This window comes from Triturus cristatus, chromosome 7 (genome assembly GCF_964204655.1).
Source record: "Triturus cristatus chromosome 7, aTriCri1.1, whole genome shotgun sequence".
Lineage (NCBI taxonomy): Eukaryota > Metazoa > Chordata > Amphibia > Caudata > Salamandridae > Triturus > Triturus cristatus.
In genome coordinates, this window is record NC_140590.1 from 290,155,623 (window position 1) to 290,179,908 (window position 24,286).

At 43.6% G+C, this 24,286-nt stretch overlaps 1 protein-coding gene across 12 annotated transcripts in view; it reads right to left on the reverse strand.

The window, feature by feature from the left end:
• Nucleotides 1-24,286, reverse strand: part of FLT3LG (fms related receptor tyrosine kinase 3 ligand) — a 786,318-nt gene that overhangs the window by 143,668 nt on the left and 618,364 nt on the right. For 8 of the 12 annotated variants that reach the window (XM_085616321.1, XM_085616316.1, XM_085616322.1 and 5 more), the window contains one exon: nt 8,597-8,814. In XM_085616321.1, coding sequence (XP_085472447.1) covers nt 8,597-8,814 — 218 coding nt within the window. The remainder of the gene's footprint in view (nt 1-8,596; nt 8,815-24,286) is intronic. The other 4 variants (XM_085616318.1, XM_085616323.1, XM_085616319.1 and 1 more) reach the window with 1 other exon arrangement.

Below are 24,286 nucleotides of genomic sequence, written 5' to 3' on the forward strand. Positions count from 1 at the left end.
CATACCAGACAGCAATATGTATGTGCAAATATACTCCCACTAGAGGTCAGGGTATCGAGAAGACTTTTAACAAGACTTACCAGTACCCTTGACTCAAAAAGTGCTGCCTACCCCCTGGTACTAATTATCAATGAAAAAGAGAGAGACTGTTCAAGGTACTGGTTTAATCTCCGTAACTTTACTTCTTCATAAAAAGTTAGTTCTTATATAACCAGACGAGACAGTTTTCTCTTACGCAAGGTCTGTAAAAGATATTTATTTCTTAAACACTGAAGATACATAGGCCAACATGACTCTCAATATCACACATCGCTTCTTCAGGCTCTCTTAATTAGTAAATTCAAAAGTATCTTTCACAAATTGCATAAAATTTGACTTCTTATCACAAATTCTTATCTGTCCCGCAAAATTTACATTAAAATGTGCAAATGGTCTTTGCAGGGTTTTTTGTATTAAATGGCCTAATACCCGGATCCATGCCAGGAGACAAAGTGAGTTCACCCGGTTGTCAAGCCGTCCATCAAGGCAGCACCCAGACAATGTGCACCCTTCCATCATCCACTCCTTCTGAAGCTCATTAGCCTAGGAGTAGTGCATTAGGCCGAACAAGCATGCAACGATAAGCACATCCTGACCAATCCCCACCTTACAGGTCAGGCACTGAACCTATCCAAGTTTCCAACTACATTATGTTTGCACAAGAGGCAGCGTGGCCATCCAGATCTGTTACTCTGAACCTCCTAGCTAGTAAAAGTTACCACAGATTCCCCAATGACTAAGATTGATCAGTACCTAGTTCAATTCCATATATGATTCAAAGGGTGCCGTCCCTGATAACTCATAGCTAATGATGGTTCTTTTAATATCCTGGAATTAATTAAATGTCTTTGAAAAGACCACAGCTGTGAATCAGTTTTCAATAGGCCTCTGACTCAACTGCCATGGTAAAACTATTGAGCAGCTGTCTTTAATCTGCCTTCACAACCTCTGACCCCTAGTCCAGAAAGATTATAACACTCAGCCAAGCCCCACAATAGACGGTGTATTTCAATTCCCCACTGACAGAGAGCCACAGATTAGTCACTCACCTGTGTTATAGAATGTACAGCTTTTAGTGTATTTTATAGGAACCATTTGGTGCATGATGTCACAATGCACCTCAAATCCCCGGCAGACATCATCAAACAAATAAATATTATTGTCGCTGTTCTAGTACATCTATCTCACCACAGGTTTTAAGACTAGTGCTTTAAATAATGTAATGCCCATTGTGGCAAATAACAACAAGTTAATTGGTAATGCTTTTTCAGGTGGATACAGTGTTTACCAGCGGATTCCTCACCTTTTGAATACCCCATGCGCCAGCATTCCACAGAAACCTTCTAGATAAACCTTCCACTTCGACAGGTCTGTCAGTATCCACATGACTCCGCACACTGCTTCACATGTCTTTACTGGAGCCATAAGAAGCCCCCATCTGCGTGCTGATATCAGTTTTCATCCATTTTTGCAATTGCCTTAGCAGCCAGAGGATGGAACTAACATCACAAATGCAATTGCATGTTCTAAACTCTAAATCAAAGATTTACATATGTAAACCCATATGCATATTAAATAGACAAACAGGTTCCTTTTTAGGTCTCACTTACGCAGTGCGCATGCGTTGCATAGGAAAAAGGCCTTTAGCCATCGAGTCGGTTTTGAGGCCAAAAACGTACACGCGTTGCATTGCTTTCAATGACAACGCGTGCACGTTTGGCGATTCCCTTGCGGGAGAGAGCAGCAGCGCCATATGTTAGCAATTATCGCGCCTTGCTGCTCGCTCCCGCAAGGGAATACAGCGCAGGTCCCCTCCCCCTGCTGCCTCGCGCGCTTGTTTTATAAACACAGTGCCCACTACACGGCCACCACGCAATGTAATATAGTGTAGTTGTGGGGGCAAAATGTGAATAGCAGTTGGATAATATAGAATAACCGAAGAAGAGGGCTGTTCTAAATTCCCTCTCGGTATGTAAATATATGCACAAATATTTAGTTCTTTAAATTATGTTTTAATTAGACAAGATTGGATGTCTCTAGGATAGACCTATTTTTGCTGGAATGCCTTTGACATAATTGCTGAAGCTTTATTGACAAATGTTCACACTTTGTAAAGCGTGTGAGCAGAAAGTTGTCTCCTTCACAAGCAAGTGCACTGGGTGACGGCATAAGCTGTTTTTCTTGCCCTGCCCCTTTCTGCACTCCACGCCTCACTTTCGTCCAGGGCTCCCTTGTTGGACCAGTAACTTTGTGCTGTCTTTGTCTTCTGTACTGCCGGTGCCTCAGTGACCAGCTAGCAAGATGTCGTCCTCCAGAACGACAATGGAGGAGCAAGTGAGTATCCACTGCAGGAAGCTTGTGTGGGCAGTGACAGTCATCATGTACCTAAATTCTAGCCACCAGCATCAGAGCCAGGCCATGTAGGTGAGGCACTGCAGCAGAGGCAGGGAGAACTCTAGCCACAGCCCCAGTGTGTCACTAACAGGCACGTTATAATGCAAATTCTGTGCGGCTGGCTGAGGGGTGGTGTGTGTGAGTGATGTCTTACTGAGGGGGCGGTCCACCTGACCGTTTTCCTAACCTATTGTGGGGCCCCAGGCCCTGCTAGGGCACATCTCCGTGACACACATTCCCTTTACAGATTTACAAATGAGCAGAGCCAAGCATTTGCACCAGAAGGAGGCATAATTGCAAGAGGAGAAAGACCCATATGTATTCAATACTTTTAGATTATATTGAGACATTCACCTCACAGGACTTTCAAATCTATCCGTAATACTTTTCATAGGCGCAGCAAGCAAACTTCTTTCCTCCACATGAGGTATCACCCCTGAATAGAACCAACTTCTTCATTCAGTTCAGTGGGGGGAGGAGGGTAATACCAATCATTCATCTCACGGGGGCACCAGAGACATCCATTGGAACTACAAATAGAATGTAAGCCACCAGTTTACAGTGCATAAGAGGAAAGACATGGGCATTCACAGGGCTATCCTCAACCTTTCTCCAGGTCCCAAAGGCGAGACCGATTGGCTATGCCAATGCTTGTTGGTATATGCAGACAAGCAACTGGGAGATGGGAGGGGCAGTGAGGAATCCGCAGGTAAACACTGTATCCGCCAGAAAAAGCATTACAGAAAGTAAGCAACTTGTTCTTCTAATGAATACACCTACCTGCAAATTCCTCAGCTTTTGAACAGAGTGCACAAGCAGTCCCACACTCGGAGGTGGGTGCATGTCCGCCTATACCAAAAAATCCTGCAAAACAGAACAAGGGAAGGGACCGTCCATCCTAACTTAGGAATCCAAACAATAATGCTTTGCAACAGTGTGAAGGGAGACCCAAGTTGATGCCTTACAACTATCTGCCACAGGGACTCCTCTAGCTTAAACGGAGGTTAAAGATTTAGCTCTAATAGTCTGAGCACCAATACCTTCTTTAGGTTCCTTGTTTGCCATGGTGTATCAGATCTTAATACAAGCGATATTCAATCTTGATGGAGTGCTTTTGTGAACCGCCTTTCCTTTCATTTTGCCAAAGTACCTCACAAAAAGCTAGTAGTCTGAAATGACTTTTCCTGCCCATGTAGAAACTGACAGGCCTTTTGGGGTCCAACTGATGAAGTCTCTCCTCTCCTTTAGATGGATGAGGGGGAGGATAGAAAGTGGGAAGGGTGATGGACGGACCCAAATGGAAAGGAGTAACCACTTCTATTAGGAAAGCAGCCCGGGTTTTCACAACCAACTAATATGGAAAGAAAGTTGTAAAGGATGGCTTAACACTTAAGGCCTGTAACTTACTGACCCGTCTTGCAGACGTTATAGCAACAAGAAAAAAATTCTTAAATATAGGGACTATATAAAGATTCAAATAGAGAACACATTAGATGAGTAAGAACTAAATTAAGAACCAACTGAGTCATGATGAACAGAGAGAGAGGGTATATATTTGTGAGTACCTTGATGGACCTTAAAACTATAGGAGATTAAAACATAGAAGGTTGATCTGGTACACAGAGAAAAGCTGAAAGGGCAGACAAAGAACCCGTAACTGTGGCAACTGCACAGCCTTGCTGTACCAAAGTAAGAGCAAAACGTACAATATCCGACAAATGAGCCTTTAAAGGATCTAAAGAATTATCACTACATTACCTAACAAATCTAGACCCTCTGCCAACATACACAGACTTATTGAAGTGTATTCTGAATAAAATAACATCCATCACATCAGGGGGGAGTAAAAAGGAACTCAGGTTGCCTGTTCAATCTCCTGTAGGTGCATGCTCTGGAGGTGGGGGTGTAAAACCTGCACCTGTGGCTGTAAGAGGAGATCTGCCCTGAGAGGGAGGTGGAGCAGAGGGCACAGGGAGAGGTGAAAAATGTCTGGGTCCCACACCCTTTGCGGCCAATCCGGGTTTATTAAGATAACTTTAGCCCGGGCGAGACGAATCTTCCGCAGTACCCGAGGAATCAAGGGTAGGAGAGGAACGCTTAAAACAGCTGGGAGCTCCAGTTTAACTGAAACGTGCCCCTGCACTGGATACTGGAGACTGCAAATGATGAGCAATGTGTGTGTCATGGCAAAAAGGGCTATCTGTGGAATCTCTCAATATTGGAAAATGTGCAGAAACACTTCCGGATGGAGACGTCACAGGTGATTGGCTAAAAAATGCCGACTGAGACTGTCCACACGCACGTTGAGAACTCCAGCCAAGTGATTTGCAATCATACAAATTTGGTGATCCTGAGCCCAGGACCAGAGTCGAAGAGCTTCTATGCAGACAGAATACAAACTTACTCCCCTTTGCTTGTTAATGTATCACATTGCTGTTATATTGCTTGTCAATACTTGTACTGAATGACCATGAATGGAAAGGAGAAAAGCCTTGAGAGCCAGAAGTATCACCCTCAATTCTAACAGATTAATATGAAAAAACTGTTCCTTTTTGAGTCCAAGGTCCTATGATTTCCAGATCCCCTAGATGAGCTCCCCACCCTAGGCTGGAGTCATCCGTTTTAATCGGAGGAGGAGGGTGAAACAGCTTCCCGTTAGATACATTGCCAGACACACCCCACCACTGAAGATCCACTGCAGAGTCTCTCGAGATCTTGCCAGATGCCTGGAGATCCTCATTGTGTTGAAACAACTGCCTGCGGAAACACCCCTGGAGGGCCCTCATGTCTCAGAATGCATGGTTGACCAACAGAATACAAGAGGTTAACAGACCTAACAGGCACAAGACCTTCAAGATTGGAACCATTGCTCCATCCTGACACATCAGAATCATAGTCTGCATGTCCAGAATCCTCTGAGGAGAAGGGAAGGCTTGACTCACCGTAGTGTCCTGTACTGCCCCTATAGACAGGAGGTGCTGAGAGGACTTTAGGTAAGAATTGTGTTTGTTGATGGAAAAACCCAGGTTGAACAACCATAGAGTCATCAACCGCAAGTGAAGCAACTGCAACTCCGGAGACTTGGCTTTGATGAGCATTTCCCAAACATCTGAGATGATCTGCGACCACTGCCACCACCTTTGTGAAGACTCGAGGTGCAGCAGTAAGACCAAACAGGAGGACCTCAAACTCTTAGAGTGGAAATACCACAGTGAAGAGGAGATACTTCCTGTGCTACTGCAGAATAGGGATGTGAACATTAGCACCCAGCAAATCGATGAAAACCATCCATTCTACTTTCTGCAGCAGAAGAAGCACCTGAGCTAGGGTCAGCATTGTGAACTTTTTCTGCTTGATACACCAGCTAAAAACTCTGAGGTCCAGGGTCGGACGCAAACAATTGTCCTTTTAGGGAATCAGCAAATACAATGAGTAGCATCCATCACCCCTTTCATGCTCTGGGTTCAATTACACTGCACCATTTTGAAGTAACAACTGGACCTCCTGTTATGGAGCTCAAGTTGGTCTGTGGAAAGAAAATTCTGTTGGGGCAGAAAGGGGGAGGAATATTTCAGGAAGGGTAGGGCATACCCTTTTTCCACAATATTTAATACCCACTCATCCAATGTTAGGGACCACCATTGTTGTAGATACATAGACACCCACCCTCCCAAAAGCATGCTCTAAGTTGGGAAAACTAGTGCTGCTTTCCTGAGGATAAGTAGGAAGCGGGGGGAACTATTCAATGTCTACCCCTTCCACGCCCCCTGTAACTTCTATAGAGGGGGTTGGGTGGTCCACAAAATGAAAAACATCTGTCAAAATCCTGGAATCTCCTAAACTGTCTGCAGTCTTTGGATGAGCTACTGCCTTGCTGTCTGTAAACTGTTCCAGGGCAGAATCTACTTTCGTACCAAACAGCCGAATGAATGGCAAGTCCATCAGAGCATTTTAGACATCCTGAGAAAATCCAGAACCCCCCAACATGTGTGCCTTCTGGTAGTAATCGAAGTGCCCATTGTCATAGCCACATCATCAGTATCCAGACATGACTGTAAAAGCTGGTTGGCTGCAGCTCGGCCATCACTCTAAAGTTCATAAAAATGGCCCTGAACATCATTAAGCAGTTTTTGAACGGCAGACTTGACAGAATCCAACAAAGCATATATGTAGCGACCCAACAGACAGGTTGCGTTTGTGGACTTCAGTGGCGTGCTTTCTGATGAGAACACCTTTTTTGCCGACTGCTCCATCTTTTTTGATTCCCTTTCTGCTGGTGAAGAAGGAGAAGATCCAGTAGTCAGCCCCGATGAACAAGAAGCCTTAAGAACCAAACTCTCAGGTGAAGGGTAGGAAGCCCAAAACAGCAGAGCCCCTGGAGCTGGGTTATCCTTCCTAGCTTTTGGTCTGGAAACAGCAGAGGTAGTCCTAGGCTTCTGCCGAACGTCCAAAATGGGCTCAGTTAGAGCCTCGTTAAAAGGCAACAAAGGTTCAGAGGACAATGATGAAGAATGAAGCAACTGAGTCAGTGAATTCAACTTTAGCACTGTAGTAGGAAGAGGTAAGTCCAACATTTCCGCAACCTTCCTTAGAACTGTATGGTAAGAAGTGACTTACAGCAGTAGAATACCCTTTGGTGACAACAACTCAGATTCTGGAGACGTGTCCAAACCACTTGCCTCACCCAACCCTTCAAAGTCTGAGTCTAGTGAAGGCACACTCTCACCCTCTTCCACCCCTTGAGGATCCTTTTTCGCAAAGAAATACTGTCCCTTTTGAAGAAGTCTTTGAGCCTCTCTTTTTGATCAATGATGTGACATCGGTAATGGCGTCAGAAACATCAGTAATTGAGCTGGAGAGGTGAGAAGAGGCACTGTAGTCGAAGCTTTCAACGTCGGAAGGGAGCCAGCCGGAGCCAGAGAAGGCATGAGTGGTGTCTGTGATACCTCAACTACTGGGATATATAAAAGAGATGAGTCTATTTCCTTGGAACTTCTCTTGGAGCTGGAGTTGGCCAGGAAACCTGGGACATCGGCATGAAAGGCATAAAAGGAGCCTGTTGGTGAGGTGCTGGATAGCCTCACAAAGAAAACGACAGAGGACCCATGGGCACATCAGATGAATTCATTGCTCTATTGAAGATGCTAAACATAGCATTCTAAAAATGGGAAGGTCACCATCTGGAGCTGGGAAGGCTGGATGCATCTATTCCAGCTGAGAAGCCGGATCCAAGACTGGCATTGTATCTTAATACCCAGATGAAGTAGCCAAAGGTGATGTCGGGAAAGCCACCAGGGACGGCACCGGAGTGACGTCCTATTGACCCTCTTCCGAAGCTGGATGCGGAGACACAAACCTCGGTGACTCATCTTTCGAATAGTAGTGTCAAAAACCATGACGCTGCTTCTTCTTGTGCTTCTTCCTCACCATTTCGATGAATGCGGCGATGGTGACTTTGACCCTGGACGAGAATTTCGAGGACCCCTCTTCTCATGCCACGCTCGGGCCATGACCAACTTCGCCTCTCTTTCTTTGAGGGCCTTAGGATTCATTTGTTGACACGAGGAACTGGTGTCAACATCATGATTTGAACCTAAACACCAAATGCAATTATCATGAGGGTCAGTGCTAGACAGCTGACCATCACAGTCCTTACAGCGTCTGAACTCTTCACAATTTTTTTTATCAATTTTAAAAAAAACTTTGAAAAACTTGACAATTCCCTATAGAAGAACCTAAAAAAAACTTTACACGTCGAAGGCACAGGAACTGAAGTCAGCACGTCAACGGGGGTTTCTGGCTCCAGTGACATCACGCAGTTCCACATTCAGAGCCATGTGGATCCAGACGCCCCTGTTGACGTGGGAGAGCTATAGAGAAAGTTTCCATAGAATGCTGGTGCATGGGATATTCAAAAGGTGAGGGATCTGCAGAAACACAAGTACTAGATAAAACCTGTACCTTATAAGGTTCATTTTGAAACTACTGTACTTCTTCCATGCAAGGAGAATAAAACTAAAGACGTGTCTTAAAAGAAATTCCTGCAGAAACTATAGCTTTCCATGGTGTCAATAAGCAGTAACCTAGAACCTAAGCTCCCAGGACAAACCCACCCACATATGTGGTCTTCTAACAATTAAATGGGAGTAGACTCTCATCTTACTGAATCCGGTTCATTCCTTGATCGAAGCAACCTATAGCCGATAAGCGTGATGGCCACAGCACAGCAGACAGGGGCAGACAGCAACAAACGTACTCTCTTGTTCTTTTTAGGATCAGTTTTTGGCTTCTCTTGAGGCAATGCATTTGGGAACTGCGTCTGTGAGGTGACCGTATACTTGGAATAAGGCACGGTTTCTGTAGATGGTTCCATGACTGTAGCTGAGGGAAAGACAGAAAGACACAAAGGATACATTCTAATACTTTTGTCACTAAAAAGGAAAAAATACCATTCGCATTTTATGCAGTGTTATGCAAGCACAGAGTACTATATGTAGGTAAACATTTATTTCCAAATAGGAAATCATTGTTGCATTCATAAAAAGCAGTAATCATAGGAAGATGTCACTTAAACCATACCAGTAAGTTATCAGCATAGGTATCATCAATGGTCATGTTCTTAGTTTACAAACAATCTTAAGAATAAAGCTTCTGAGGCTGACCTGCTCGGCGTTGGGATCTCTAGGATCCGGAAAAGCCGTAGGTCCAAATAGCCTCCCAGTCGAGTTGTTTAAAGTCATGGCTTCTAAAATGACACGACCATTACTGGAAATGTTTGATGAGGCCAGGGAACTGGGAATACTGCCGGTGGGACAATGTATGGCCATGATAGTGTTGATACATAAGGCGGGGAAACCCCCAGAGAGCTGCAGCTTATACAGGCCAATCTCCTTAATGAATTTCAAAGCGAAGACATTAGCAAAGGCCCTAGCCAACAGACTAATAGCAGTCCTCATGACTATTACATAGACCAGTCGGGCTTCATGCCGCGTAGAAGTACCCGCCATAACCTACGGCGACTCTACGGAGTCCTACATATGACGGCACCTGCATCTCCCCAATCGGCTTTGATGGCATTAGATGCCTCAGTGGCTTTTGACAGCATAGAATGGGCCTACCTATTTGCAATGCTAGTCCCAAAATTCTGTAGCTGGGTACAACTGCTATATCAGGGCCCGCTCACATAGGTGAGAGTCAATGGGGCACTGTCGCACCATTTCTCGCTTGGTAGGGGAACCTGGCAGTGCTGCCCACTGTCACTACTATTGTGTGCTTTGGCACTGTAACCACTGGCGCATCGAATCAGAAGAGTCCCGATGATATGGGGTATCTGGGTGCCGGGAGGCGCGCATCTCCCTCTATGCCGGCGACATACTTCCATATTTATCAAGGCCCTACTTCTCCATAGCTTGAGTGCTCCATATTTTTGAGCTATTCGGTAGCTACTCGGACTTCACTATAATCTGGACTGTGCGGCCGCTTTGGTAGAGGGAGGCTTTAAGTATCTAGGCATATACATAACTCGAAGCCCTCAGTCATTCCTACAGGAAAATCTCTATCCCTATTGCAAAGATTCTGGGGAGATACGAGGCATTAGCACAGTGCTCCGTCTGTCCTTGATGGGAAGAGCAGCAGCGCTGTACAAAATAATGACTCTCCCGCGCCTCCTTTACGTGTTACAAAACGCACCCTACCCGGTCCTGGCCTCCTTTTTTAGACCGATAGCTGAGGAACCCCATATCTTAATATCGCTAGGGGGAACACCCAGAATAGCGCTGAACAAATTGCAAAGAGGAGTCAATGACAGTGGGCTTGCGATCCCAGACGCTAGACTGTACTATTGGGCCTCACAGATGATGGTAATAAATGAGTGGATATATACTAAGAGAGATGAGCCAGCCTACAAAACGAATAGAGAAGCAATGCCTAATGGAAACCATGAAGCCCTTCTATATGCTAAAAGCCCCCTCAAGACTTGCCGGCTCATACGGCAACAGTAATAGAATGCTGGTCCGCAGTGAATAAATACTCGGGATAGCAATAGCATGGCTGATTGACAGCGATGACACCACTGTGGGTGGGAGACCAACTGAGAGAAGTAACCACCTTGACAGGCTTCTCGGGGTGGAAGACCATAGGTATTGAACACTTAGGGGACATGTGGAAGGGAGCAGCACCGGTGCCTTTTAAGGACTTGAAAAGCAAATTTCAGCTATCACCTACCCAGATCTTCCCGTACACGCAGTTCTCACACGCACTAAATAGGCATAAAAAAGAGGGGAGACCATTCCTGACTACCACCCTTGGAAGACTGGCTATTAGCAGACCCCATACCTGATAAAGGGACCTGTACAATATACAAAAAACTAATATATAATGCACCAGACCCCCTGACCTCCCTCCGAGTTCCGAGTGGCCTGGATGGCTGGTTTAGGTAATATAGAGGGTGAAAAGTGGATAGAGGCGACACAGAGCCCCAGAGAGATAGCGATTAGATCAAGATTCAGACTAACACAAATGTTTTAATTTAAAAAAACCTATATAGAAAATGATTCAGACTAATACAACTCAGGGTCCTGCACCGCTCAAACTATCCCCGCACATTGCTGTATAGATGGGGAAAGGTGCAGTTGTCGTACTGCATAAGAGGCTGCCAGGCTGAGGGAATCTTCTTTCATATTATATGGGAGTGCCCAGTTATTAACGATTTTCGGCAGGGAGTGGCGACGATAATGTCAAGGGTCAAGGGAGAGGAGGCACCTGTGGACATCAAGCGACTTTTACTGATGATCAAGGGGAAGAAGACTGGTCTAGGCACACGAGAATCTGGCTGCCTTGGACGCCAGAGTGGCAAAAAGTAACATTGCGCACAGGTGGCGGTCACATATCCCTCCAACGGTGACAGAATGAGAGACCGATCTTGATTGGTGCCACAAAGCAGAGAAGGTTATATATGACAGTAAGGGTTGCAAGAATTTGTTTTATAAAATATGGTCCACCTGGGAGAACTATAGAAACATGGGCGAGGAATCAACAGTATGTGAGTCAGTGGGTACACATGCGGCTCATGAATGAGGAAGGCACAAGGTGAAACATACTGCCTACTCTAATTAGGACCTAACTGTGCTGTAATTTATCAGATTTAGACTGAGATGATGGTGGCGTATTGACCCTGTTACAATGTAATTTTTCATCATATTTGAATATCTGAATGCATGTACTCGTATTTCATTATGTGCAATTCACGAGCCTGTTTAATGAAAAGATTTTGTTTTTTTTAATAAATAAAGCTTCTGGGCTACTTTTTTGCAACATTCCGTTGCAATTGTAATAAAAACGAACATACAATATTTTTCTATCAAAGACAACTTCATTCAGTTGATAAACACTGAATAGTCTGTCCGTGTTCAAAATCCTGTAACACCTGGAAAATAGAGCGGAAGGCTTCTCCAAATAAGGTAAAACACAATGCGTAAACTGAGGCAATATCACCTTGATATTTGTATTTGTTAAAAAGTATCTGTGGGGGAAAAAAATCCAAAATCCATTCTATGTTCAGAAATAGGACTAAAATATACATTGAAGCATTGCTGCTGAAATACTTTTACCTTTTTACCCTTTAAAAGGATAACACATCAAATTGAAAAGTTTCTATAGGCATGCAGCTTCATGCAGAGAAAAACTGCGCTGTCGTTTTAAGGCTGCCTTTAGACTTCTTCGGTTTCAACATGCTCCAGTTTATTTTTGCTTAAGATGCATTTTTACCTGGGTTCTCACATCCTGTTCCTATTTCAATGGTCTCCCTTGGGAAGATGGAGGACAATGTAATAATTTAAGATAGATTCCCATAATAGAGAACTTGTGTTACAGAAAAGCAGCTTGTTTTCTCTATTAAGGGGTCTTCATTACCATTCATAAATAATGAATACAATAGCAAGGTTTATCCTTGAAAAATGGGTCAAATACTTAGTCATTCACTGGTCAAGATTGCTCTCTAGCCTTAAAACAAATGCAAATCCATCCCTAGCACTACAAGGTGATGAACTTCTAATTTTGGCAAACAAGGCAGAACAATCCAAAAGGAAAAATCTTTGAGAAAATGCTAAAATTATTTCTTTAAGCATGGTAGAAAAGAATGAATAGATCTTTTTGAATCAAAGCCAGAACAGTTTACAGATATATATTTTAAAGGAATTTGGGATTAAAACTGATTCTAACAAAGTACACCAAAAACATAAAAAGAGCCTTCTTGATTCCAAAAGTAAAGAGATAAAGAAAGACTTGAGATTGTAGGCTGGAAAGGTGTGATTAGGATGCAACCCACGATAGCCACTCCCTGCTGGCTCTCCAAGAGACGCGTTAGGTGCCCACCTGGTTGTGTTGATGAAAGGCTTGAGGCAACATCAAATAAAAGCCACGGGGTTTCGGTAGGCCCTGCAGAAAATCTTCGTCATTAGTGGAGGTGGAGTGGATCGCCGGTGTGGAAGATGACGACATGGGCCCAGTGCACCATTCCAACTCAGAATTACAAATAGCGAAGCCGCAGGTAAAAAGAGGGGTGTGGAATATGCAGAGAGAACTGGTGAGACTGCAGAACATGGCAGCATGGCCTGTATTGCAGGACAACAGGAGTGTGTAGTGAAACCCGCTGTTTGGTGGAGTTCATGCAGATGTGAGCAGAGGAAGGAAACTGTGCCTTAATGAAGTGTGCACTGCTATTGCTCTAAAGTAGAAGAATTACAAATGGGATCCTCTGGTCAATAATTCTAGCAGAACTCTCCTATTAATTACAGGGATTCTATAGTGACGCAGCATCCTGTAGCTGCACGCTGGTGGTAATCATCCGCGTGCAATCACTTTTCTAACCCTGCCAGCTGCGGCCAAAGAGAAGCACAGCACAAAGATTTTGTGGAAGACGTGCATCCAATCAGTGATGCGCACACTTGTCTGATTCGATCAGCTGTTTTGGCCACTGTTTCTCAACGGCACTCTGTGTATTCAATATGGTTCTATTCCGTGACTCGCACACTCGCATGTGCGCTTAAGTATTTCAATACACAATTAAGGCACAGTATTTTATTTTTATTAATGACCCAGAAAACAGGTTGAGGATCACATTTTATGAGGTGTTTTACTACAAAGGAGCACATTTGAAGAAGTACATTTCTGGGAAGGTACACATTAACTGTGAAGGTGTACAATGATAGGGACATTAACCTTAAAGCATTTGGTATTTTTAATATCGACATGTTTGGGTATTTTGAGGCTAAATTGGAGTTTCAAAGTCATATTATATTTACCAAAATATATGTTGCTATCAATGGCAAGGATATTGTGGGATGGTATGATTTGGGTGAACTTTTTGTAATCATATCAAAGTTACGGATTCTCCAATTGTTTTAAGATACATGTCAATTAATCATATTGACATTGAACAATCAAGGGTGGAGAGACTGATTGCAAAGTAGGGTTCTGTGTTTGATGATAAGTTTGGACAGGTGAAAAGCTTCACAAATCGTATAAAACTTAAAAAAGGAGCTGTGTCTGTACAACACAAAGTGGGCATGTTATCTTTGGGAGTGCGGCAACAGCTCAAACAGCATTTGGATATGTTGGGTGTAGAAGCTATTATGAAGCCAACAAACAGTTCTGAATGTATTTCGGCTGTGGTAATAGCTTAACAAAATGGGGATTTGCTTTGTGTGCTCATTTGAGGTCACTTAAAAAAAACATTGTGGTAGACTGCCATCCTCTACCTAGGATTCAGGAGTTATTGCCTGCTGTTAATGGAGCCAAACATTTTTAACTAATTGATCTCAAATCAGAATACCATCAGATGAGCTTGGACTCAACTCGAGAGATCTTACAGTTTTTGTTACTTCTTTGGGAGTGTTCGGGTTCTCAGGGTTACTATTTGGCCTGGCTTTCGTGGCCAGTGTATATCAAAAACTAATTGACACACTGTTGCAAGACCTGTGTGGGGTGCAGGCATTTCAGGATGATATCCTGATATTTGTGAAAACATAGACTCTTGGAGAGGGTTCTTCAAATTCTTGAGGAAAGAGGTATGACTGTAGAAAGAAAAGGTGCAAGTTCGTAGTCAAAGAAATTGAATACTTAAGGCAATTGTTTGGTCTGACCAACATGATGAAGCGTTTGACATAGTCAAAACATTTGATCCCTGTGGAGAAGTCCTATGTGACGGTGGATGCGAGTTCTATTAGTGTTTGGTCTGGAGTATTTTCCTTTATTTCAAGAGGTTTAAGAGGTGCAGAATTACACTACAGTACTTTTGAAAAGGAAGCCTTAGCTTCTTTCTAGGCGATTGAAAAGTTCAAGATTTTTTTGTGGGGCATACCATTCATACCTTTAATGGATCATAAACCAATTTATATAATGGATGGTGGTAGCTCTAGTAAAGCTTCGTCTAGGCTCGTAAGGCTTATCGCGAGGTTGCAATAATTTAGTTTTCAAATTCAACATTACTCGGGTGGCAGTAATATGAGAAAAAAAAGATTGATGAAGATGAGGCAGTGTAGGTTCAACATGAGTGTGCTGTGGATGTTGTGGATGTTTTGGAGAAATGTGGCGGTGTGCTGTCAGAAGCTGAGTGTGTGAAGATGTGTGAGGAGAATGAACAAATGTTGAAAGTGAAGCAGTTTCTAAAAAAAGGTTGGCCACCAAGTAGAAGTATGGAAGTGAAGTTACAAAGTTTTGCTCAAATTTCAAGTGAGTTGAGTGAGGAGAACGGGATCTTGTTAAGGCATGAATGGATTGTACCGCCTGTAGGCTTCACACAGAGTCTGATTGGTCTGGCGCACCATGGGCATCCAGGTGATCTAATACAAAGTAACCTGCTTAAACAATATTATTAGTGGGCGGGTATGGATGGTGCAATAGAGAGATTCATTCATTTGTGCGATATATGTGTACATTTGGAAAGTTACTAGTGAACTAGCTAACCCTAAATAGGAACCTCATGAAACTTGAAAAAAGGTATCAATAGATTTTCCAGGACCTTTCGATGGTATGGAGCAGAACTTTTTTTTGACTGTGTTGATTGATAACTTTTCTAAATGAATTTATTATGCATGTGTGCACAATCTCACAACCGATGAGGTGATTTTATTTTTGGATACCATTTTTCGTGTTGAGGGTTTTCCTAAAACTCTGATGTCAGATAATGGGGTGCAATTTGTATTATCCAAAATGTTGCATTTCCTTGAGAAATGTGGAATCAAGTCAGTTAGAGGACCTCTATATTGTCCTAAGGCAAATGGTCAAGTAGAGAGGGCAAATAGGTTTTTGAAGGAAGGAATCCAAGCTGCGTTGGCAAGTAAACATGATGTGTGTACATTTCTCCAGGAATATAAGTGGAGTTATCATATGACCCTACACTCAGCAATGTGGGTTTCATCTTTTCTTAATGAGAGGGCGAGGTAGTAATTCTTTTGCGACACCCTTTCTTAACAAGTCAGCATCCAAAAGTGAGGAATTCAGCGTGGTGAATGAAAAAGTAAAAAGGAACCTTAGCAATAAAGCGGTTGCCAGTAAAGAGTATCTTGACAGAGTGCACAGAGTCAAACCAAAAGTGGTTTGCGAGGCTGATTGGGTGCACATTCTTAGACCAGGTATAGGTTCCAAAGGTGATTCAAATTTGACTACATCGGTGCAGGTAGAGAATGTATCCGGCAGTGCTCTGCTACTACACAAAAGAGGGTAGGGGAATAAGAGCTTCATGGTAGTACTCAAACCCGGTCAGGAAGTAATGTTCAGGATGAATGATGTTGAAAGTTGCGATTTCAATGATGTTGTGGTACCAAGATATTGTACTGATTCAAATTAGCCTGCACCCCAATGGCTGGTTCATTCCAATTCAGGTTCATTGAACAATCTCCAGGAGAGTTGAAGATTTCCACTGGTAATTTCCAAGGTGCAGAGTTAGCTCCCGTGCCAGTTCCTGTAATAAAGGTTAAAAGTCTACAACAACCACAGTGCAGAAAGGTGTTGACAACGATGTGTTGTCTGATTTTTCTTGAGAGGATTGGACATTGCGGAAGTCGAATAGAGTTATCAAATTACCGAAAAATTCAAAGATTATGTTAGGTAGATGTTTAGTAAGGATAAATTACTTACCTGTAATCCTAGTTCTCTTCCAGGGGTATCCTCATCAAAGTCATAAGCACATGAATATTCCCGCCCATGCGCGGGGACCCCGGAAACAATATATACACGTACCTGTGAAAAACATATATGAAGCTCTATATATATATATATATCCTAAAAGAGTCCAGAGTAAGTGCGCTCTCAGGATAACAAGGATCCGGAACAAAGTAACTTGCAAAAGTATTTAATTTACACAACGCATTTCGACTACTTGCGTAGTCTTGGTCACATGTAAAGTGCAGAAACACATGATTGGCTTAAATAGCATCACATGGGAACGTTACACAGGAAGTGGTGTAACAACTGAAATAGCGGCCATGTTGAAAGGGTCAACCATCATTATAATGAAGGTACATATGCATGATACATCTAGTTTTCACAAATACCTTGCGCAACGCAGTATAAACAAACATGTAAGTAAGATCAGAATAGAACGTAAATGCTCAGTGCGATGCAACTGTTAGCTGGAAACCTGCACATAGCATATCTCATAATAGTCTGACATGCACCCATATCCGTACGGCTACACAGAGCGGGACGAGTGTCCTGGCATGAGGTTGACCAAAGTACCCAGTGAGGGATTGAGATCTAGCCCTAGTGTGCATGTGCACAGTGGCATGTGTTCTCCCCCTCCCAGACAGTCATGGTGACCCCAACCCGAGATCAAATGTCAGAGAATTCATGGGCAAGTGCCCTGGTGTGAATTCTGTGTGCTGTGGTGAGATCAGCATGTGTCCAGGCTGAAAGAGTAAAGTGGACCAAATGTCTAAAGGGTGTGTGGGGGTGTCCCATCAAACATGGCAAAAAATATATAAAACAAGGCGGAGCCCCGCCTGTTACCACCTCTGCAAAATAACCATGTGACGCACTCAGCCAGAAAAAGTGATAATCGAAGAAAAGGTTAGGCAGCCCGTGCTTGTGGTGTCAAGTGAAATCTGGTGAAATGGGCCCCTTCCTTTCCTCCTGCAAAAAAGAAAAGAAAAGAAGTACAGGTTAGTAAAAACTGGACCCTAAGCACAGTAGGGATCAAGTAAACAAATAAGATATTGCCTTTCAAAATGCACTAATGATACTAAGGAGGAAAAACAGTTTGTTGTATGACATCATGTGCAAATAAGGAACAGATCGTAGGCTGTGCACAAGGGGAAAAACTACAAGGATAAACCCTGAAGAATGCCTATTGTTCTTTCAGGTGAATGGCTAATTCTTCGTCCTGATTCATCCCCCCGGCATCTTGGTTTGAAAGTCAACTATGTATTTGGACACTTTCTGTCCCAATCTGAGTGTTCTGTCCCCTCCCGTCGGATTTTTGCTAATCTGTTCCACAAAACAATAGTTAAGGACTGAAGAGTCAGAAAAGTGTTTGATTTAAAAATGTCGGGCTACCGGATATTTAGGTTCGCGGTTGGTTATGGCCCGCATATGTTCCAGTATACGTTTTTGGGCCATCAGCGTGGTACTGCCGATGTACCACTGTTTGCATGGACATGCAATTGCATATATCACAAAAGTGGTGCTGCAAGTCAGGAATTGTGTGATGACCTTTTTGCAAGAGCCTATAGACACTTCTTTGCAAAACGTGCTGCGTTTGCACGCTTTACAGTGACCACAAGGAAAAAATTCCTGTAAGTTGTGATCACTGTTGGTAGTGTATCTGGTGATGTCACTATGTACACGCATGTCTCTCATGTTTCTGTTCCTTCTGAACGTGATGCTGGGTCTTTCCTGAATCGTCTCACCTATAGTGTTGTCATTCCTGAGTGTGTTCCAGTTGTTGGCAAAGATACGTCTGATGTCATTGGCGTTAGAATGGTATGAGAGTATTATTCTGTTGCCATTATCTTCAGTAGTGACGTCAGGTGGAACTTTTATTGCTAGCGTGTCAGTTCTATTGATGCAATCTGCTTTGTCTTTGGCTTTCTTAAGAACCCAGTTAGGGTAGCCCCTTTCTCTGAATCTCTCAAACATGGCGGTGCTCTCTTGTGTATAAGATTCCTCAGTGTTGCAATTCCTTTTGGCCCACAGCAGCTCCCCATATTGAATGCTCCATTTAAGAGTTTCTGGGTGACTGCTGAGGGCGTGAAGGATGCTATTGCCTGCTGTCATTTTACGAAACAGTGTAGTATGAATGGCATTATTACTGATCTCAAGTTTGACGTCCACGTATGTCACCTGAAAGTAAAATGTTTCAGTCATTGGAGTTCAGGTTGTTAATGAAATCTCTGGTTTCAGGCTCCGAGGCCCTCCAGACAATGAACAAGTCATCAATGTAGCGAAGTCACATGACCACTCGTTCAAAGTCATGACAGAACTCAGGATCCTGGAAGATCTCTTCCTCCCAGAGTCCCATGAAGAGATTCGCGAAACTGGGAGCAAAGCCTGATCCCATCTCAGTACCGGTGGTCTGAATGAACAGCTCACCATCAAAGAGGAAGATATTGTTTTTCAGACAGAACTCAGCCATGTCAAGGATCATGTTGCTGGTCTCCCGGAATCTCACCATACTCTTCTTCAGGAAGTGTTTGCATGACACTAGTCCCTGTTAGTGATCAATGATGGTGTACAACGAATGTACATCAAGTATGATAAACTTGAAGTCGTCACACCACTCAATGTCCTGTATCTTCACAAGGAAATCTTTGGTATCTCTGATATAGCTAGGGAGATTGATGACGTGTTCCCTCAGAAAGTGATCTATATATTTGGACACATGTTCTGTCACACTGCCCCTGGATGAAACAATGGTCCGACCAGGAGGGTTGTTAGAATCTTTGTGCACCTTGGGTAGAAGGTATAGCACAGGAAGTATGAAAAGTCTCTTTTTATCACAAGAATGTTAGCAAAACACTCACGTAATTTAGACACAAGCAGCACAGAAAACAATATCAATCACACAATCTCACATTTAATCAGAGAAGTGCACTGAAGGGCTTAGCAGAAGACAGTGATATTGTCATCCGCCCAGTAGATAAGGGGGACAATATTGTGATCCTAGACATGGAGCATTACATCAGGGAGGCTCAACGCCAACTTAATGATCACAATTTTTATCTGCGCATTACCCATGACGAGTAACACAGCAGCATTACCCACATTTGGGATAAACTCGCAGAATGGAGAGACAGGGGCATTCTGACATGGGACGAGTATTGCTATTTAAAAAGAGACTATCCCATACTTCCTGTGCTATACCTTCTACCCAAGGTGCACAAAGATTCTAACAACCCTCCTGGTAGGCCCATTGTTTCATCCAGGGGCAGTGTGACAGAGCATGTGTCCAAATATATGGATCACTTTCTGAGGGAACATATCCATATCCCTAGCTATATCAGAGATACCAAAGATTTTCTTGTGAAGATACAGGACATTGAGTGGTGAGACAACTTCAAGTTTATCATACTTGATGTACATTCGTTGTACACCATCATTGATCACCAACAGGGACTAGCGGCATGCAAACACTTCCTGAAGAAGAGATTGGTGAGATTCTGGGAGAACAGCAACATGATCCTTGACATGACGGAGTTCTGTCTGAAAAACAATATCTTCCTCTTTGATGGTGAGCTGTTCATTCAGACCACCGGTACTGCGATGAGATCATGCTTTGCTCCCAGTTTAGCGAATCTCTTCATGTGACTCTGGGAGGAAGAGAGCTTCCAGGATCCTGAGTTCACTCTGGACTTTGAACGAGTGGTCATGTGGCTTCGCTATATTGACGACTTGTTCATTGTCTGGAGGGGCTCGGAGCCTGAAGCCAGAGATTTCATTAACAAACTGAACTCCAATGACCGGAACATTTTATTTACAGGTGACGTGAACAACAGACAGGCCGAATACCTGGATGTCAAACTTGAGATCAGTAATAATGCCATTAATACTACACAGTTTCATAAAATGACAGAAGGCAATAGCATCCTTCACGCCCTCAGAAGTCACCCAGATACTCTTAAATGGAGCATTCCATATGGGGAACTGCTGAGGGCCAAAAGGAATTGCAACACTGTGGACTCTTATACACAAGAGAGCACCGCCATGCTTGAGAGATTCCGAGAAAGGGGCTACCCTAACTGGGTTCTTAAGAAAGCCAAAGACAAAGCAGATTGCATTAATAGAACTGACACGCTAGCAATCAAAGTTCCACCTGACGTCACTACTGAAGGGAATGGCACCAGAATCATACTCTCATACCATTCTAACGCCAATGACATCAGACGTATCTTTGCCAACAACTGGAACACACTCAGGAATGACAACACTATAGGTGAGACGATTCAGGAAAGACCCAGCATCACGTTCAGAAGGAGCAGGAACATGAGAGACAAGCGTGTACATAGTGACATCACCAGATACACTACCAACAGTGATCACAACTTACAGGGATTTTTTCCTTGTGGTCACTGTAAAGCGTGCAAACACAGCACGTTTTGCAAAGAAGTCTCTATAGGCTCTTGCAAAAAGGTCATCACACAATTCCTGACTTGCAGCACCACTTTTGTGATACATGCAATTGCATGTCAATGCAAACAGTGGTACATCGGCAGTACCACGCTGATGGCCCAAAAACGTATATTGGAACATATGCGGGCCATAACCAACCGCGACCCTAAATATCCGGTGCCCGACATTTTCAAATCAAACACTTTTCTGACTCTTCAGTCCTTAACTATTATATTGTGGAACAGATTAGCAAAAATCCTACAGGAGGGGACAGAACACTCAGATTGGGACAGAAAGTGTCCAAATACATAGTTGACTTTCAAACCAGGATGCCGAGGGGATGAATCAGGACGAAGAATTAGCCATTCACCTGAAAGAACAATAGGCATTCTTCAGGGTTTATCCTTGTAGTTTTTCCCCTTGTGCACAGCCTACGATCTGTTCCTTATTTGTACATGATGTCATACAACAAACTGTTTTTCCTCCTTAGTATCCTTAGTGCATTTTGACAGGCAGTATCTTATTTGTTTACTTGATCCCTACTGTGCTTAGGGTCCAGTTTTTACTAACCTGTATTTCTTTTCTTTTCTTTTTTGCAGGAGGAAAGGAAGGGGCCCCTTTCACCAGATTTCACTTGACACAACGAGCACAGGCCGCCTAACCTTTTCTTCGATTATCACTTTTCTGGCTGAGTGCGTCACATGGTTATTTCGCAGAAGATGTAACAGGCGGGGCTCCGCCTTGTTTTATATATTTTTTGCCATGTTTGATGGGACACCCCCACACACCCTTTGGACATTTGGTTCACTTTACTCTTTCAGCCTGGACACATGCTGATCTCACCACAGCACACAGAATTCACACCAGGCACTTGCCCATGAATTCTCTGACATTTGATCTCAGGTTGGGGTCACCATGACCGTCTGGGAGGGGGAGAACACATGCCACTGTGCACATGCCCAGTAGGGCTAGATCTGACTCCATTACTGAGCCCTTTGGTTAACCTCATGCCAGGACAACCGTCCCGGTCTGTGTAGCCGTACGGATATGGGTGCATGTCAGACTATTGTGAGATATGCTATGTGCAGTTTTCCAGCTAACAGTTGCATCGCACTGAGCGTTTATGTTCTATTCTGATCTTACTTACATGTTTGTTTATACTGCATTGCGCAAGGCATTTGTGAAAACTAGATGCATCATGCATATGTACCTCCATTATAATGATGGTTGACCATTTCAACATGGCCACTATTTCAGTTGTTACACCACTTCCTGTATAACGTTCCCATGTGATGTTATTTAAGCCAATCATGTGTTTCTTTTCTGCACTTTACATGTGACCAAGACTATGCGAGTAGTTGAAACTCGTCGTGTAGATTAAACGCTTTTGCAAGTTACTTTGTCCCGGATCCCTGTTATCCTGAGAGCGCACTTACTCTGGACTCTTTTAGGATATTATCGCCGGTACGCTCTGCCAGCGTGTGCGCCACTTCCCACGGGTCCCTGTGATACCGGAAGGAGCTGTTTGGAGAATATATATATATATATATATATATATATACATATATATATATATATATATATATATATATATATATATATATATCAAGAAGACTACTCCCATCAGCCTTGAAAGTCCTTCAACTGCCAAAGAAGTAAGTACACGAGCCTGGAATTGGTGCTGGTTTCATTTATTACCCAGAGCGACGGCCATAACGTTTCGGCTCTGTGGAGCCTTGATCACATATATATATATATATATATCAATCAACAAATGCAGCCCTCCATACATCGAGAGCTGGGTAATGCTACAAGAATTCTTTTTGCAGATATGCACATTCAAAAAAGCAGGGGAAAAACCAATGTGCATTTGAACTGCTTTAATGTACAGTAGAAACCATAATCTGCAAAGAGGAATGAAAGCATTGCCAGCTCACAGGCTGCATTCCAGAAAACGTAGTGTGGAAAAGCTGAAAAGCTAACTCTTGGCACCATGCCTTTAAGAAAGCCATGACCATTAGCTTCTCATCATGCCTCAGGGGTGACAGTAAATCGTCCAGATACGAATACACAAACAGGCCTTGACGATGTAAGCTGCGGCCACCACCGCCATGCACTTTGTGAATACCCTCAGCGCGGATTTTAGGCCGAACGGTAAGACTCTAAGCTGGTAATGCTTGGCACCCATCATGAATCTCAGGAACTTGTGATGATGTGGAACAATCGGGATGTGGAAATACGCATCCTGGAGGTCTATCGAACACATCCAATCCCACTTCTGCAGGTGCGGATATATTTGATTTAGCGTCAACATGCAAAACTTCTCCTTCTGGATAACCTTGTTCAGAGATCGAAGATCCAGGATAGGTCTGAATTTGTGCGCTTGGTCTTTCTGTGGCACCAGAAAGTACCTGCAATAGACTCCTTTTCCTCTTTGAGCAGGAGGAACTTCTTCTATGGCCAACTTTTGGAGGAGGATAGACACCTCCTGACTTAGCAATTTTAGTTGGTGGGGGTATGATTTTACTGGAGGAATGTTCTTTGGGGGTGCGCGGAAACAAAGCGCATATCCATTGTTCAGTATATTTAGCACCCACCGATCTTTGGTTATTTTGCGCCACTCTGCCACATGATTTGAAATACTTCCTCCGAACTGGAGTGGGCAACGGCGCTAGAGGAAGCAGAAACTCATTGCTTCCCTGTAGTCTTGGCTGCGCTGGAGGATTGTTGATGTTGCCCTCCTCTGCCTCTGGCGGATCTACGGTCTTGGAACAGAGACCTGGATTGCTGGGTTTGCATCTGCTGCCATTGAGGGGTTTGAAGGCCTGTATCTACGCCTGAATTCTTTTTTCTTTTCCAAGCCTACCGCCTTCAGCGTGTCCAGCTCAGCCTTCATCCTGGCCATTTCCTCATCGGTGTGGGAACCAAAAAGAGAGTTGCAGGAGAATAGGAGATTTAAAATTCGATGCTGATACTCCGGCTTTAAAGCTGTTAAGCGTAGCCATGAAGACCTCCGTGCACATACTGCCAGAGAAGCCCCATTTGCTGCATTGCTAATCACCTGATTAGAAACCAGTGCCCCTTTCTGAAGAATCTCTGCAAAATCCTGGCGATCCTCTTTCAGCAACTTTTCCTTAAAACGCTCCAAAGAGTCGCATAAAGACCTGTCATAACGGCCCAACAGGGCTGCAGCGCTAGATACTTTCAAGGAGGATGTTGCGGAGCCGCATACCTTTCTCCCCCAAGAATC